Source organism: Bidens hawaiensis, unplaced genomic scaffold, assembly GCF_021521415.1.
Source record: "Bidens hawaiensis isolate Kalapana, Puna unplaced genomic scaffold, B.hawaiensis_p1.1 tig00038170_1, whole genome shotgun sequence".
Taxonomy (NCBI): Eukaryota; Viridiplantae; Streptophyta; class Magnoliopsida; order Asterales; family Asteraceae; genus Bidens; species Bidens hawaiensis.
Window position 1 is genome coordinate 152,086 of NW_027496698.1, and position 14,240 is coordinate 166,325.

A 14,240-nucleotide genomic window follows, 5' to 3' on the forward strand; every position below is an offset into this window, starting at 1 on the left:
TAAATATTAATTCGTGTGATATACTATATCATGTGAAATACATGAGATATCCAAATATGCCTATGAGTAGTCAAACATGCATAAGTTACTTGGTAATTTGCAACTTACCTAGGTCGTTTAAAATATGAAAGATAACGCGCGAAGCATGAAAAATGATGCGAGAGTTAGGCTATCCGCTGTTATCTGTAAATTCATACACAATGGTTCATTTCATTTCGTCTTTCATTCCTGCATATTAAATGTTACCTAAGTAAAAATAAATCAAATATCTCGAAGCAAGCATAGCTTAAACAAGCTCTGGCGTATATTGAGACTCGCAAACCTATTAATTCAAAAAAAAAAAACGAAAAACGCGACATTAAGAAGTATGTCTAAGGGTGATTTTGGTGGTTAGGTTACATTAGGTTAAACATAACTCAAAACCGCGAATAAACAACTACACGAATACATTTTAACACTACAAAATTGGCAAATACTAGATAAACAATATGTGAGAATGAAAGTGCAAAACCTAAGGCATACACAGGTGGACTACATAAACTAAATATTAACTTTAATAGTTAGAACGCGACGCTAAAAAACCAAAACCGGAGCTTTCACGAAGAAGGGGTGGCGGTTCGATATCTGATACAATGATCATATCCATTGATCGAGTGACGTCCTCTGTGCAAAATGGTATGCTGCACCACATCACATGATTTAGTTCATAACATAAAGCAAAACAAAAATGTCTTCCAATACTATAAATAATATTCTGATAAAAAAACTCAACCTTGAATCGTCATCGAGCAAGAACGAGTTGCTGCTGATAGCATTATTTGAATCCTGTGTCATTAAAATCCTCATATTGGAAATAACCTGCCAAATTAAAAAAAAAAAACAAAAAATAGCTTGTTACAATTTGGTAATCTAGGCAGTTGGTCTTCTTGGGCCTTGTTGAGCCCAACGGTTCTAGTTTGGTTCTTGTATTTTTGCTAAAAGCCCGTTACAGCAGATTACAAGACTGGGCCTGCAAGGCCCGATTATACTGACTGGTTCCCTAAGTCGATGTCAATAGAAATATAACTTTTTCTATCTTTTGTAGGCTTGTAACGAACCGAACAAACATGGACAGAGCATGTCCGTGTCCGTTCGTTTAACAAGCGATTGGACACGAACAATTAAACGAATGGGGTTTCTTTGTTTGTGTTCATTTGTTAAGAAAATGAATATGTTCGTTAAAAGTACAAACGGACAGTTCACGAACGAGCTTATATATGAGCGAATATAACTGAGCTAAAACTAGTTAAAGTAATGTGTTTGGCCTAAAAAGTTATAAAACTAGACTAAACTGAAGCGGACTAAAAAAATTTTAAACGATTACATTCACGAACGTAACCTGATGAACTTAAACACACGTAAACCAAAAAGCATAAATGAACGAACGAGACATGTGTTCATGTTCTTTCTTTACTTCTTTTAACTACATGAACAAAACTTTTTGTTTACGTTCGTTCGTTTATATAATACTTACATATATATGCACATAAAGTCATAAACATACATATATGTATACATCATAGTGTAATTATGTAATTACTCTATGATGTAATTACATAATTACTCTACTTGTATATATAATTACTCTACTTGATTCTCACGTTTAGCACGTTAATTTCATTTGTACGTTAACCTTCCCCTATATATATATATAAAATTATGCACGATAAAAGAAAAGGCTTACTTCTGGAGAAAGGCTTTGTGCGCCATGTTTGTCTTCCCAGTACATTGTACTAACTCTGTATAGTTGTTGTATACTAAGCATCTGCATGCTATCAATTGTTATTCCAACAGTAGAATATGTATAATAAAATAATTAATAATCTACAAAATTTGAAAATTTAAACTTACAGGACACAAATCACGGCTTAACTCAATCAACTTAAGCTTCGGTTTTTGATGAGTAACCTAACACCAAGATATAAATATGACATCCTCCTTAAATAATTACAAGAATGCTATAAATAAATAAATAAACGATATAGATTAAAACACAATACCAGGAAAGTAATAGCTTGCCTTATGTGCTTGAGCTCATCCCAAGCTGATCCTGCATACTGAGGTTTGACTTCTTGGAAGTCAATAAAAATAATAAAATGATGGAATAGATTAGAGGTGGTGAGTCGGGTCAAACGAAAAGTCAACTTATTTTTAACATTTTGGTCAAAATTACCACCTCTAAAGTAAATAGATAGACATGGACAACAAAAAGTTACCTCTTCGGTTGCCTTGTAACACCAATGTTCCAATACAGCCAACCCGGACCTAACATATTCTCCATTACTGTAAGAGCAGCATTCCCGTCTCAGTAAAAGGCTGCAAAGATAAACTAACATTAAAAAAGGTAAATTGAAGTTAAAAATCAGAGATGAAATATTGAAATATTTATGAACATGAAACCTGTTGAATAATTGGACATTGATGAAGGTGAAAATCTGTGTGAAGACTTGGCGAATCAAAAACGATGGGACCTACAAAGATGACATATTATGAACATTACGAAAGTTTTCAGCAATTGGATTATTGTATTCAGGATTGAAATTTATATTACATAATTAGCCTTTAACGTGTTTAACAAGCATCCGATTTTGGTAACAATCCCTTGCCACTGCGCAAGCAAAATCTCTTGAGATGCTGCGTTTGCAAATGTACGAGCTGTCCCTTTTGGCGCACGTGCTCTGGTAATTCTTGGTGCCTAATTTGAACATAAAAAAAAATAAATAAATGATATTTTCGCCCCCATTTACTTATAAACAGGTCAATTCGGGGTTATGTTTGATCTCTAACAGGTTAAATATTAAAAGGCTTACAAAAACCTGGTCAAGCGAGTCAACAGAAACCCAAAGTTTGTATAAAACCTCATAAATTATTTTATTCTAATACTAAATTATATATGAATAGTATAACTTCTGTACTAACAAAAAGAGTTCATGACCAACCCCTACCAAAGTTACCTATATCTAGGCTTGTAAATGAACCAAAAATTCAGTGAACCATTTGTGAACTATTCAGCGGGAAGTACACTTATTTAATAAACGAACAGACATGAGCACTTGTCCCATTCGTTTATGTCCGTTGATTTATGATCGATTGTTTCTTATATTCGTTACATTCACTTATATCTGGCCATTGATGTTCCTTCGTTTGCGTTTGTTTAAATATTCATTCAAATATATTTACTAATTACTAATACTAGTTTTAATTCATTTTGAATTTCAAATTTAAAAGCCTTTACTGTATATATCTTTTTTTACCTTTCAATGTTGGATTTAATGATTATAGCAATTTTAGACTTTAATCTGGGAATACGATTACTTTTAGTAGGTAGTCATTTATTCTTGTTCATTTATGTTCATTTGTATTTAATGATGTTCATTTGTGTTCTTTCATGTTCGTGAACCATTTGTTTAGAATTTAGCAAACAAACATAAACGGACACATTCACTTTCTTAACGAACGGACATGAACAAGAACCTGTCCGTTTAAGTGTTCATGCCCGCTCGACGGCTCGAGTTCAGTTAAGGTTGAACGAACGAACACAAACAAGCCTCATTTGTGTTCATTCGGTTCGTGTACAAGCCTACACATTTTCTCCAGCCAGCATGTTTCACCGCATATAACAGTAAGTACCTGAATACACAACCCAAGCAATGGAGATATTTCTCTTTTTAAGTTATCACGTATCAGCCCATATATTTTTTCAATATGAGCAGTCAACTGCTGCTTAAAAAGCGAAGCCGGGTATTTGGGTTCAACCAAGCGAAAGGAATCGGATCCCCCCATTGAATCACCATCCATTGAAGAAACCGTTAGACCATGAGGACTTCCTCGAAAGCTCTGTAAAACAAAAAAGAAACATCATGCCTAGAAGTTATTAGAAAGACCAAAGACTGACCATTCTAGTTAGATGCAACAACCAACCCAAACTCCGTTTCTATTTACCTGGGTCCTCTTCCCGGATCTTGATCGATAGTGGCATAAATCTCCAGACGGGCCACTAGCTTTCAGTGTACGTTCTAACAGCATCAGCAATGTTGAAGCATTGGATAACCAATAAGCTAAAATGTCACTGTTGTCTTGTGTCTTTATTTTAAAAAAGTAGCTTACTTTAGAATATTAGAATATATATACAAATGTAATGATTAATTTAGAATATTATATACCAGTGTACCTCAATAGCTTGGCCTATAGCTTGAGTTATACGATCGAAAATGCTGGTTTTTTCAACTTCAAATGATCGCCATTTCCTAAAACAATTGTATATAATGCAAGCAGCAACGGGCCTGCCTCTAGAAAACCCTAGGCGTTGTGAAATGCATCGAGTGAGCAAATCGTGATATTCAGGTTTGTCATCAAGAGGTTTCTTTAATCTCTCGTATGAATCTGAGGCTTCTATTGAACGCGGTGAAGAAGAACTATGAATATCCTGGTGCATTTATACACCAGGATTAATGAAATACAAAAATGAGCAATAGTTTATAACTTACTAAGAAACCTTTTTCCTCTTCCACACTAAAAATGAAAAATAAAAAAAGGGTACATGAATAAGCTTGTAAATAAACCGAAGGAACACAAACGGGACATGATCGTGGTCTTTTGTTTAACTTTAACTGAACAAACGATCGAACATGAACAAGGTTTTCTTGTTCGTGTTCGTTAAGAAAATGAGCGTGTTCATGTTCGTTTGTTAACAGTATAAACAAACAGTTCATGAACACAAGGCAAACAAGGCATGTGTTCATGTTCGTTCGTTTAACAAAATGAACAAAAAAATTTGTTCATGTTCATTCATTTGTTATATAAAGGAACATAAACGAACATCCTGCCGAACAATTCTCGAACAGCTATTGAACAGGCCTATACATGAATTTACTTATTATGATTACCTTAATGGACCTCGATTGTACTTCCTCGAACTTGATTTTTTGCAGCATCGATAATCCAGGTTGGCGATCTTTTGACTCTATATGGGCGAGCTTGTCCTCTAGCCTAATTTCGTAACAAGAATCAGTCAACTGTTGACTTGTTACTACTGAGATAAACTATCCATGTAATATCAAACCAATAAGATGTGCTCTAAATATGAAAGCAGTACACAACAATGATACCTTTCCACAGATTCCTCAAGTTGAAGCACTCGTCTTGAAGTTTCATCTAACTCCAACTGTTTATTTTCACATGATTCCACAGCTTCACTAAACTTCTTTTCAGAATCATCTGCCCGTTGTCTTTCCCATTCGGATAATATCTACACGTGAATAAGTACAGAAAGTAAACAGGTTGAAATTGCCACTTTTAATAACCAATAATACCTTTAAGTTTTTCACTTCAGTAGTTAAACTAGCAATTTTTTCTGTATCTTCCACACGAACTAGAATTTCTTTGACTACTGAGACTTCTTCAATTAGTTTCTGTGAAGACTCACGTTCCTTGATAAGCAAGGCATTTGTTTCATCTAATTTAGTTTGTGTTTCTTGCAGGGAGTCTTGCAATTTTTGAATTTCCTGATCTTTTACTTCTTTTGCCTCTTCAATTGCTTTCTGTAGAGACTCACATTCATCGATAAGCAAGGCGATTTTTTCATCTAATTTACTCTGTGTCTCTTGCAGGGAGTTCTGCAATTTTTGAATTTCTAAATCTTTTGTTTTGTTCGCTTCTTCAATTGCTTTATGAGCAGAATCGCGTTCCTTACGAAGCAAGTCATTTGCTTCATTGACTTCCTTCTGCAATATGAGAATCTCCTGGTCTTTTGCTTCTTCAATTGCTTTTTCTGCAGAATCACGTTCCTTGGCAAGCAAGGCATCAATTTCATCAACTTTACTAAACAATTTCTGAATTTCTTTGTCTTTTGATTCTTTTATATCTTCAATTGCTTTCTCTGCAGATTCACGTTCCTTGAGACGCAAGTTATTTGCCTCATCAATCTTACTCTGCATGGTTTTCAAGGAATTCTGTAATTCTTGAATCTCTTGATCTTTTGCTTCTATTATTTTCCGTGCAGACTCCTGTTCCTTAACAAGCAAGGCATTTGATTTCTTAACCTTCTCAATTTCCCGATCTTTCGTCTTTTCAACCTCAGTCTGCACATATGTGTTACCATAATTTGTCAGATTGAACACATGTCTCGTGCTTTTACGTTCATTTTATGTTTGTTCGCTTAAGTTCATTTGTTTACATATTCATTAATATTCTTTAGGCTCACTTCAGCTTGTTATAATTTTGTGTAATTAAAATATCATTGATTACAATTTAGTCTAGTGTTATTAATCTTTAGGTCCATCATATTGATGTTGGCTCATCAAGTTAAGTTATGCTCATTTGCTTGTGTTCGTTTATGTTCATGGACCATCATTCTATACTATTAACGAACGAACATAAGCAAACACATGAACATGCATTTTCTTGTAGAAAAACTCTGTTCGCTTAATTGTTCGTGTTCGGTTAAAGTTAAATGAACCCAACACAAACATGCGCCGTTCGTGTATGTTCAGTTCGTTTACAAGCCAACTATATAAGTTATAACTCTTAATTCTTGTAATAGACTAATACTACCTTCGAGCGTTTTTCTAACTCTAAATGCAACAAAAGATCTTCCACTTGTTTTTCAAGATTATCCTTTGCTTCTTGGAGTGCAATTGTGTCCCTTGCAGCCTGTAAATGAAAATTTAGAGAAAGAAAACATCAATAATATTATATATTAGTATTTTACTAACAACAGACAGTGTGCCTATGCATACAAATATTTATTTAAATAAATAAAAGTTGATTCACATGAGAAACATTCTTATGAAAAAAAAGTCTCCCACTAATAACTGCAAACAGAAAAACTGAACTATTATTTGATAATGCATACAAATAACAAAACAAACCATTTTTAATCTTCGAAGCTCTTTTCTAGCAAGTCTTCTTTTCCATCTGCATTGAGCAATAACTGCTGCTCGTATCAATTTCTTATAGTATGAATAATCTCTGTAACCACGCCAACGGGCCTACAATTAAAAACGTGTATTAATATCAATCATAAATGTATATAATTATTCACATGTAGAGGCGGCATTTAAATTCCATTTAGTTATCAAACGGGTCAAATACGTCTATTCATTTATGTTTTATCTCTTAAAAGGTCAATTATCTAAAACAGGTTGAAAGTCGCAAAAGTGTCTTTTCAATGCATAAAACCTACTTAATATAAATAACTAGATTATTATTTTTCTTAATCATATTTGAGACACTAACTATTTATCAAAAAAATAAATTTCTGGAAAGAAAAACGTGTCTTGGGTCAACACAACCTTGACCCAACCGTCAACCAACCAACCGGTCAAGAAGTATTATTAAAGAACAGAACATTCTAAATCATTTTAATCAGAAAACCAGATTATTATAAAGAAAAATTATAATTATTAAAATATTTGACAAAGCAAATAACTGTCAAAAGATTGTAATTTTCGGGAAAAAAGGTGTTTTGCTCAACGAGACCCGACCCTATCTGTTACCCAAGCTACCCAAAAGGTTCTTACTTGTAAAAGAATTGCTGCCTTGTTTTGTTGTCGGCTTCTGAATTTTTTACCAGCAACCATTGAACGAAGACGGGCCTGGAAGACTACTACTGACAGCTTAAGTTTGTTATAGATCTTCCTTGATAAGTATCGCCGATAATTTGTTTGTATTCTCAATGAAGCAACATTCATTTGCTTGTGTAGATACAATTTACAAGCAAGCTTTCCTAGTGGACATCACACCACAAAGGCAGTTAGTGAATGAAGTGAAATTATATACAATATAACTGAAAAGGATGTACAAACGCAACTTAAAGCAAAACCTCCTAATTCGCTCTATTAAGAATTAGTTAATTATTGAAATAATATTGCGTTTAAATCAAAACTAACACATTAGTTATTCATATTACAAAGACACTTAAAAAATGGACAATGAGTGTTTGTGGGTCATCTCAATCTGACCCAACATATACTAAAAACGACATCTTTTTAGCTGAATCCATTTGACCTGTTACCTTGCCCACCTTGCAAATTGCCACCTCTAAGGTGTATTGTGTAACAGAGGTGAGGAATTTCGACACGTTTACATATAAATGGGTGGATTCCGGTTGTGCTTTTATCTCAAACGGGCCGAATTAATAAACCTAGCTAAACGGAGAGCGGGCCAAATGGGTTAGAAGTAGCCCATTAGGGGTGCAGCCCAAATATTTTAGGTCGAAATGTGTAATAATCAACTAATATTAATAAAAAATTTAGTCCCAAATTGATTATTTTAGGACATTCTTTTTCGGCCCAAAATTTTCGCCCGTTGGGAAAACCAATACTGAACGGTTTTCAGAAACCCAAAAAACAATTTTTTGGTTTTTAGTTCGGTTTGAGCCTAAAACCAACCCATGCAGACCCCTATATTTAACACATAAAACCCCCTACTTTACTCAAAGATTTAGATTATTATTGTAATAATATTGCTTCTTAATCATAACTAAACCATTATTAATTATCAATAAACACAGATGTACAAAAAGAGTTTGTGGTTCGGCCCCACCCGTACTAAATACGAACTCTTTCAATCCAAACTTGTTTTTAAAAGTTACCCAACCCACCCGGCCCGTTAACATTTAATGTAAAAAAGTCTTCTAGAAAGTCAACCTCTGCAGAAAGATTGCCAAACTATAGCAGATTTCCTCAAAGCAAGAAAACGTTTTCTAGCAATGTGAGCTCTTGTCTTTCTTTGAATATGTTTGGCTGCACTGCCAAGCTTTTGTGCTTTCCGTGCATCCAATTCAGCCATCTGACCAGCTCTAAGAAAAACTTTGGTTTTTCCAATCTGTCAAATTATTTAAATACTTTATTTGAAGCATTGAAATGCAAACAGCAGATAGAATAAACAGATTATTATATCTATGTTTCACAAATACATATGAACGAAGACTTTTAATACCTGAGACCCCTGAAGCCCTGCCTTGTCCAGGATCTTTTTACATGCATCCTTTGCATCGAGACTGTAAAATCCAATTTTAAAATTAGAGCATGACGTCATTAATAAATTTGTTAAAAGTCAATGTATGTTACTTACTTTCCTTTATTAACCTCTGGAGCAAGAATGCTAAATCGGTTAACAAAATCAGCAAAACTCTTGCGAGTAGGATAGCCAGCACAGCTGATGCAAATTGCTTCTAGAACCCCCTTAGTAAAGAGCAGATAAAACTTATTAAGTTCTTTGAAATATCAGAGAAAATATGTCTACTTTATATTTTTGCACAGTACTCACCCCACATCGTAGCTGTTGCATGATGTTAACGTTTTCAAAAATAGCAGGTTTAAGAACATTATTTGGCTTCACACATCTAATATAGTGAGGTTGTGTGCAATTTAAGGTTTCCATCAACTGCTGAAGTTGTAGCTGCATGCATTGAAAATAAAATCAAATCAAATTACAGATATAGATATATGATAATTACAAGTGCCTTTTTATTTTATAAAGGAGCTTACCTTGAAGCTAGATCCAATTGATGAGAATTTAGAAGATTTATTTGAAGATTTACTGTCATCGGGCAGTGGAGGGAAAAGCCCAGACACAAAAAAACATTTGGAAGCTGTCAACATATCTTGATGTTCAGGAACAACATAATCTTTGTTTTTATCTAGAAATTGCTCAGATTGGTATTGAACCTGGAAGATAAATAAACACACAAACTTGTAATATGTGCAAACATATGAGGCTTCTAACGTAAAATAAACTGATAGTTAACAGTAATTGCTAAAATAACCTCTCCTGCATAATGAGCGATTGTGAAACCAGTGCGAGACAACTTTGGTTTGAAGAATCTTGGGTGAGATCTAAATGTCTGATAAAGCTTCTGTGAGAATGTTTCGTGAGTCGACCTTGGAAACATACTGGAAACAGAATACGTGTCACAAATGAAAAGATGCATAATGCAGACAAAAAACAGTATAGAAAAAAAAATACCATGCTTCATCAAGTAGAGCAATGATCCCACCAGGTTTCTGCAATCATAGTTCAAAAAATAATTCAATATTTAAGTCATCATTGCAATGCAACATTTACCATTATAAAGTTTGACAGGCTTTATAAAATCACACATATATTAACAATACGATTAAAATACCTTTTCAATAAGATCTAGAACATCCTTATTGTCTATAAACTCTATGTAGCTCCAATCAATTTCTTCTTTGGTATATTCCTCTTGCTCCGTCTTGAACACGTGCTGTATAATAATTATATAAATAAATATAGCGGGAATAATAATAATAATAATAATAATAATAACAATAACAATAATAATAATAATAATAATAATAATAATAATAAAAATGCGTTCAGCAAAATTATCAATGACAGTGTCAAAAACACCAAAAGTCAGACCTGGTTGAAATGTTGTTGCAGCTTCTCATTGGTATAATTAATACAAAATTGTTCAAAACTGCACAATACATACATGGTTACAAGTGGTTTGGATCAAGTCATAAAGAAAGCAGTTACATTGATGATTATTTCAGCACATATGACTAACCTATTGGATTTAAAGCTTTCAAAACCATAGATGTCAAGAACCCCAATCAGATATGTTGAATTGTGATCTTGCCCAATAGACACATTAATCTTTTCCACTAGCCTGCATATATGAATAACAATCATGTATGTTTAAAACTACTGAAGTACCTATTTCTAGTTATTGAGTGCCATCTTGTATTTAGGATCCAAATTTTGCACAGATACACTAGTTGATTTAGTGGCTCAAATGAGTAAAACAATTATTAAAACCTAACAAGAAAAAAGGTGAAATGGATCAAAAGTTGCCCTGAGCATACATGTATTGCATACAACCTCTTAAGAGCTTTATTCAAACAATTAGATTGCTAATGTAGTAATACAGTTTTAAGTGCTCCTATTATTTATTCAAAAAAAATTATATAATTTGAAAAAAAAGGTTCATAGGTAAATGTGACCTGAACCATTTTGACCCAATACTCAAACCGCAAATTTGTCGCATCTAGTAAGATAATCCTCAATTACCAGTCAAATAGGCGTGAGTATAATGTCTTAGCCAGACCATCTCTGCTAACAATTGCACCCTCAGGATCAAGACTTCTTTTGATAACTTCTTCAGGAGTAACCATCACACGCTTTAGTAGAGCATCTTCCAATTCTTGAATATCACACCTAAGAATTATAAAAACTAATTCAGAGTCGCGAACACATATATGAATAAAAGAGGTGGCAATTCGGACTGATTTGGTTGCCAAACAAGTTAAAAGATGCCGAAAGTGTATTTTTTTATGCATAAAACCCTAGAAAACTTCTTGCTTTTGGATTAAAAAATCATTAGTAAATCAGACCGGAACCGTTTTGCCAGCTACAGAAAATGAGAAAGAACAAAGATATCAAAACTATAAACGCACAATAGCAACTCTGCAGTCGTCTGAAGATGGAATTTGGATTTGTCATCTTTTAGAACTGATGAATCAACTTCTTTCCCTTTGGAAAATTCAATATTACCAAGATGGAGAACTGAAGCCAGAACTCTGAAAATTGCATCCTGGAATAAGTGAGCATGTTATTGCAGTTATGTTACATATTAATCATCATTAAGCAAACCAAGATGAAGTACTATAACCTGTTCCTTTTCATTCACTCCAACAACATCCATGGCTCTCCTAGTGGCAAGATACTCATGGGAATTGTTTACACCATCAAGCTCGAAGCATTTGGATTGGTTAAGATATCGAAAGGATCTTGGATCTCCCAGTTTATATTTCTTAATTTCCTGAACGAATATGTTAAAAATTAGTCAAGATTTCGTATATAGCCAAATCCTTGGTCATTGAACGTGTGATTCATGTCAAATAGAGCTGGTAATTTCGACCCGTTTCCTTATAAAACGGGTCAAACAGTTTTTTATTTGCTAAATGGGAAAAGGGTGATAAGGTTGTAATGTAAAACAACCTCAGGAGGTGCTGCACAGAGAAGATAAAAACAATGATAGTTGCGTTCAGGATCTGAAATTTGGCAAACACGAGATTTCTCAAGAAGGTATGTTCTAATGGCTGCTCCAGATATCCGTGCTTGTTTATCGAACTGAATCTCAACAAATTTACCAAAACGGCTGCAATAAAAAACAATATAAATGTAATGAATCGCAGCAAAGGCGTTTAAGTTTTTATTAACTCATTCGATAATGTAACAGTGTTGCACCTGGAGTTGTTATTTCTAACAGTTTTGGCATTGCCAAAGGCTTCCAGAACTGGATTTGACTGCATTACATTATGCTATAAGTTAACAACCTATAAGATTCGTTTCTCAAATGAATCAAGTTATTTGAAATTTTACTTCCAGCATTTGTTGTTCAACACTTCGTCCTTCAGTGCCTTTACGACCACCCAAATAGGCAAGATACCGCATAAGCATTTTAGTGGTCTCGGTTTTACCAGCCCCACTTTCTCCACTGACCAATATCGAGTTGCTTTTTCTTTCATTAACCATTGCCCTGATATATCAAAAATAAGAAAGTTTTTAATCATCTATATAAATAATTAAATATGTAGTAGAAGTGCCAAAACACAGGTTGGGTAACATGGCAAAGTGATTCCGGGTCAAAATGTTGACTTTACGTGTGCGATTGGGTCAGCCGTGCCAACTTTCTTGTCCATCTTTTAAAGTTTTGTAAATAAATAATGTATTTTGGTTTATCATGCCAACTTTGCCCTTATTTAAATTATCCATTATTTCTTAAAAGGAATTATTTCCCAATGATAGCAAGAATAGTATTAGTAGAGAGAAAATTTTAAGAGATTATTTATATCAACTAACATTTATAAACAGAAATATGATTTTAATATATACTTCTTTAACATGTGCCCTTTATAACACATGTTAGAAAAAAACCATAGCTGTAATTTCTTTTAAATAATATGATTTAGGAAATTGTAAGCATTTGAATACAGCCCATGACCCATATAACAACTAATATCATGTTATACTCATTTGACCCGTTACAAATATTTCACAACCCATATTGACCCATTTCAGTTTCATATTTCCACCTCTAATACGTACAATAGAGAATAAACAAGAGAATAACCTAAAAGCAGAATCTGCAATTGCAAAAACATGAGGATCTAACTCCCCCAATGCCGCTCCTTTGTACCGATCCATCATTTTCACATCATACAGGTGGGGCAAACTTTTAAATGGGTTAACAGCAATTAGGATATTGCCAGTATATGTCTGTCATATGTCAGAATACGATATAATATTATGACACAGCCTCCCATAGCTGCAGTAGTTAATGGTTTTCTCTCACCAAAATGAAAATAACAATACAGAAAACAGTTAACAGAAGTTAGATATCTTCTTACATATATTTCATTGAGTTGATATCTAGTAGACAGATTTTGCAACACTCCAGGTTCATGCAGATAAGAAAGCTTGGTCATGTCATCAACTCCACCAGGAGGAGCTTCCACATCTTTAGAATAAATTTTTGATAAACTTGCAACAACCTTCGATTATGAAAAAAAGAAAATGCAAATTGAAAGTTAACTCAAAGCACAAAACTTCGTGTTTTATTTTTGACATAATAGAATATCAACTTACTTTTTTCCCATCAGTAGTTCGGATCTCTGCAGTGTCTCCTTTAATCTTTGAAACTTCTCCATCTATCCAAGCAACTGATGGGTCTTCAACCCACACCTGGGAACCTTCAATAATATTTGTCATAGCACCCTGCAAATAAATTCAAATTCCATAAGTTACCAAAGTGTAAATCAACGACTAAATCATGATTAAAGAGTGTATTATCATAATCACATATCAGCAAAGCTGCAAAAAAATGAAAGCAGTTCAATATGATAGTGACCCAAGCCCTAATTTGGGCTACTTGGATATGGCTACACTTTTGGCCACAAAATAGAGCGATCATTATGATTCTTCTAGTGTCCTACTATTCAAGTTCTTGTTTGTGAATATCAGAATGACTGATAATAGTATATCAAAATCTGTAACACTCTTAAGGTTTCAGTTTAGACCATTTCTTCTTATTCGTTGGCGTTTTCCACCAAACAGTGTTACCTTTTATAAACCATAAGAATGATGAACCATAGATTATGCAGCAGGACATCCAGATGGATAGCAAGGTGGAATCATGTATCTGATTATCAGAATAACAACTTGAGACT

General features: G+C 33.8%; 1 protein-coding gene across 1 annotated transcript; it reads right to left on the reverse strand.

Annotated features, from left to right (window-relative positions):
* Nucleotides 1-316: 316 nt before the first annotated feature.
* Nucleotides 317-13,788, reverse strand: LOC143590108 (myosin-11-like). Its single transcript, XM_077070691.1, has 36 exons — nt 13,660-13,788; nt 13,422-13,565; nt 13,145-13,290; nt 12,394-12,550; nt 12,259-12,317; nt 12,010-12,169; nt 11,681-11,830; nt 11,466-11,602; nt 11,080-11,226; nt 10,577-10,678; nt 10,429-10,486; nt 10,169-10,270; nt 10,009-10,046; nt 9,809-9,935; nt 9,531-9,710; nt 9,310-9,441; nt 9,115-9,224; nt 8,980-9,040; nt 8,688-8,865; nt 7,560-7,765; nt 6,909-7,028; nt 6,592-6,690; nt 5,352-6,119; nt 5,148-5,287; nt 4,926-5,028; nt 4,211-4,465; nt 3,982-4,122; nt 3,670-3,876; nt 2,591-2,734; nt 2,440-2,510; nt 2,256-2,355; nt 2,040-2,096; nt 1,891-1,947; nt 1,724-1,804; nt 773-858; nt 317-680 (listed from the first exon to the last, which is right to left on the reverse strand). Exons 1-36 carry the CDS (start codon nt 13,780-13,782, stop codon nt 554-556), a joined length of 5,073 nt encoding a protein of 1,690 aa, XP_076926806.1. The 5' UTR covers nt 13,783-13,788; the 3' UTR covers nt 317-553.
* Between the last annotated feature and the right edge of the window lie 452 nt (nt 13,789-14,240).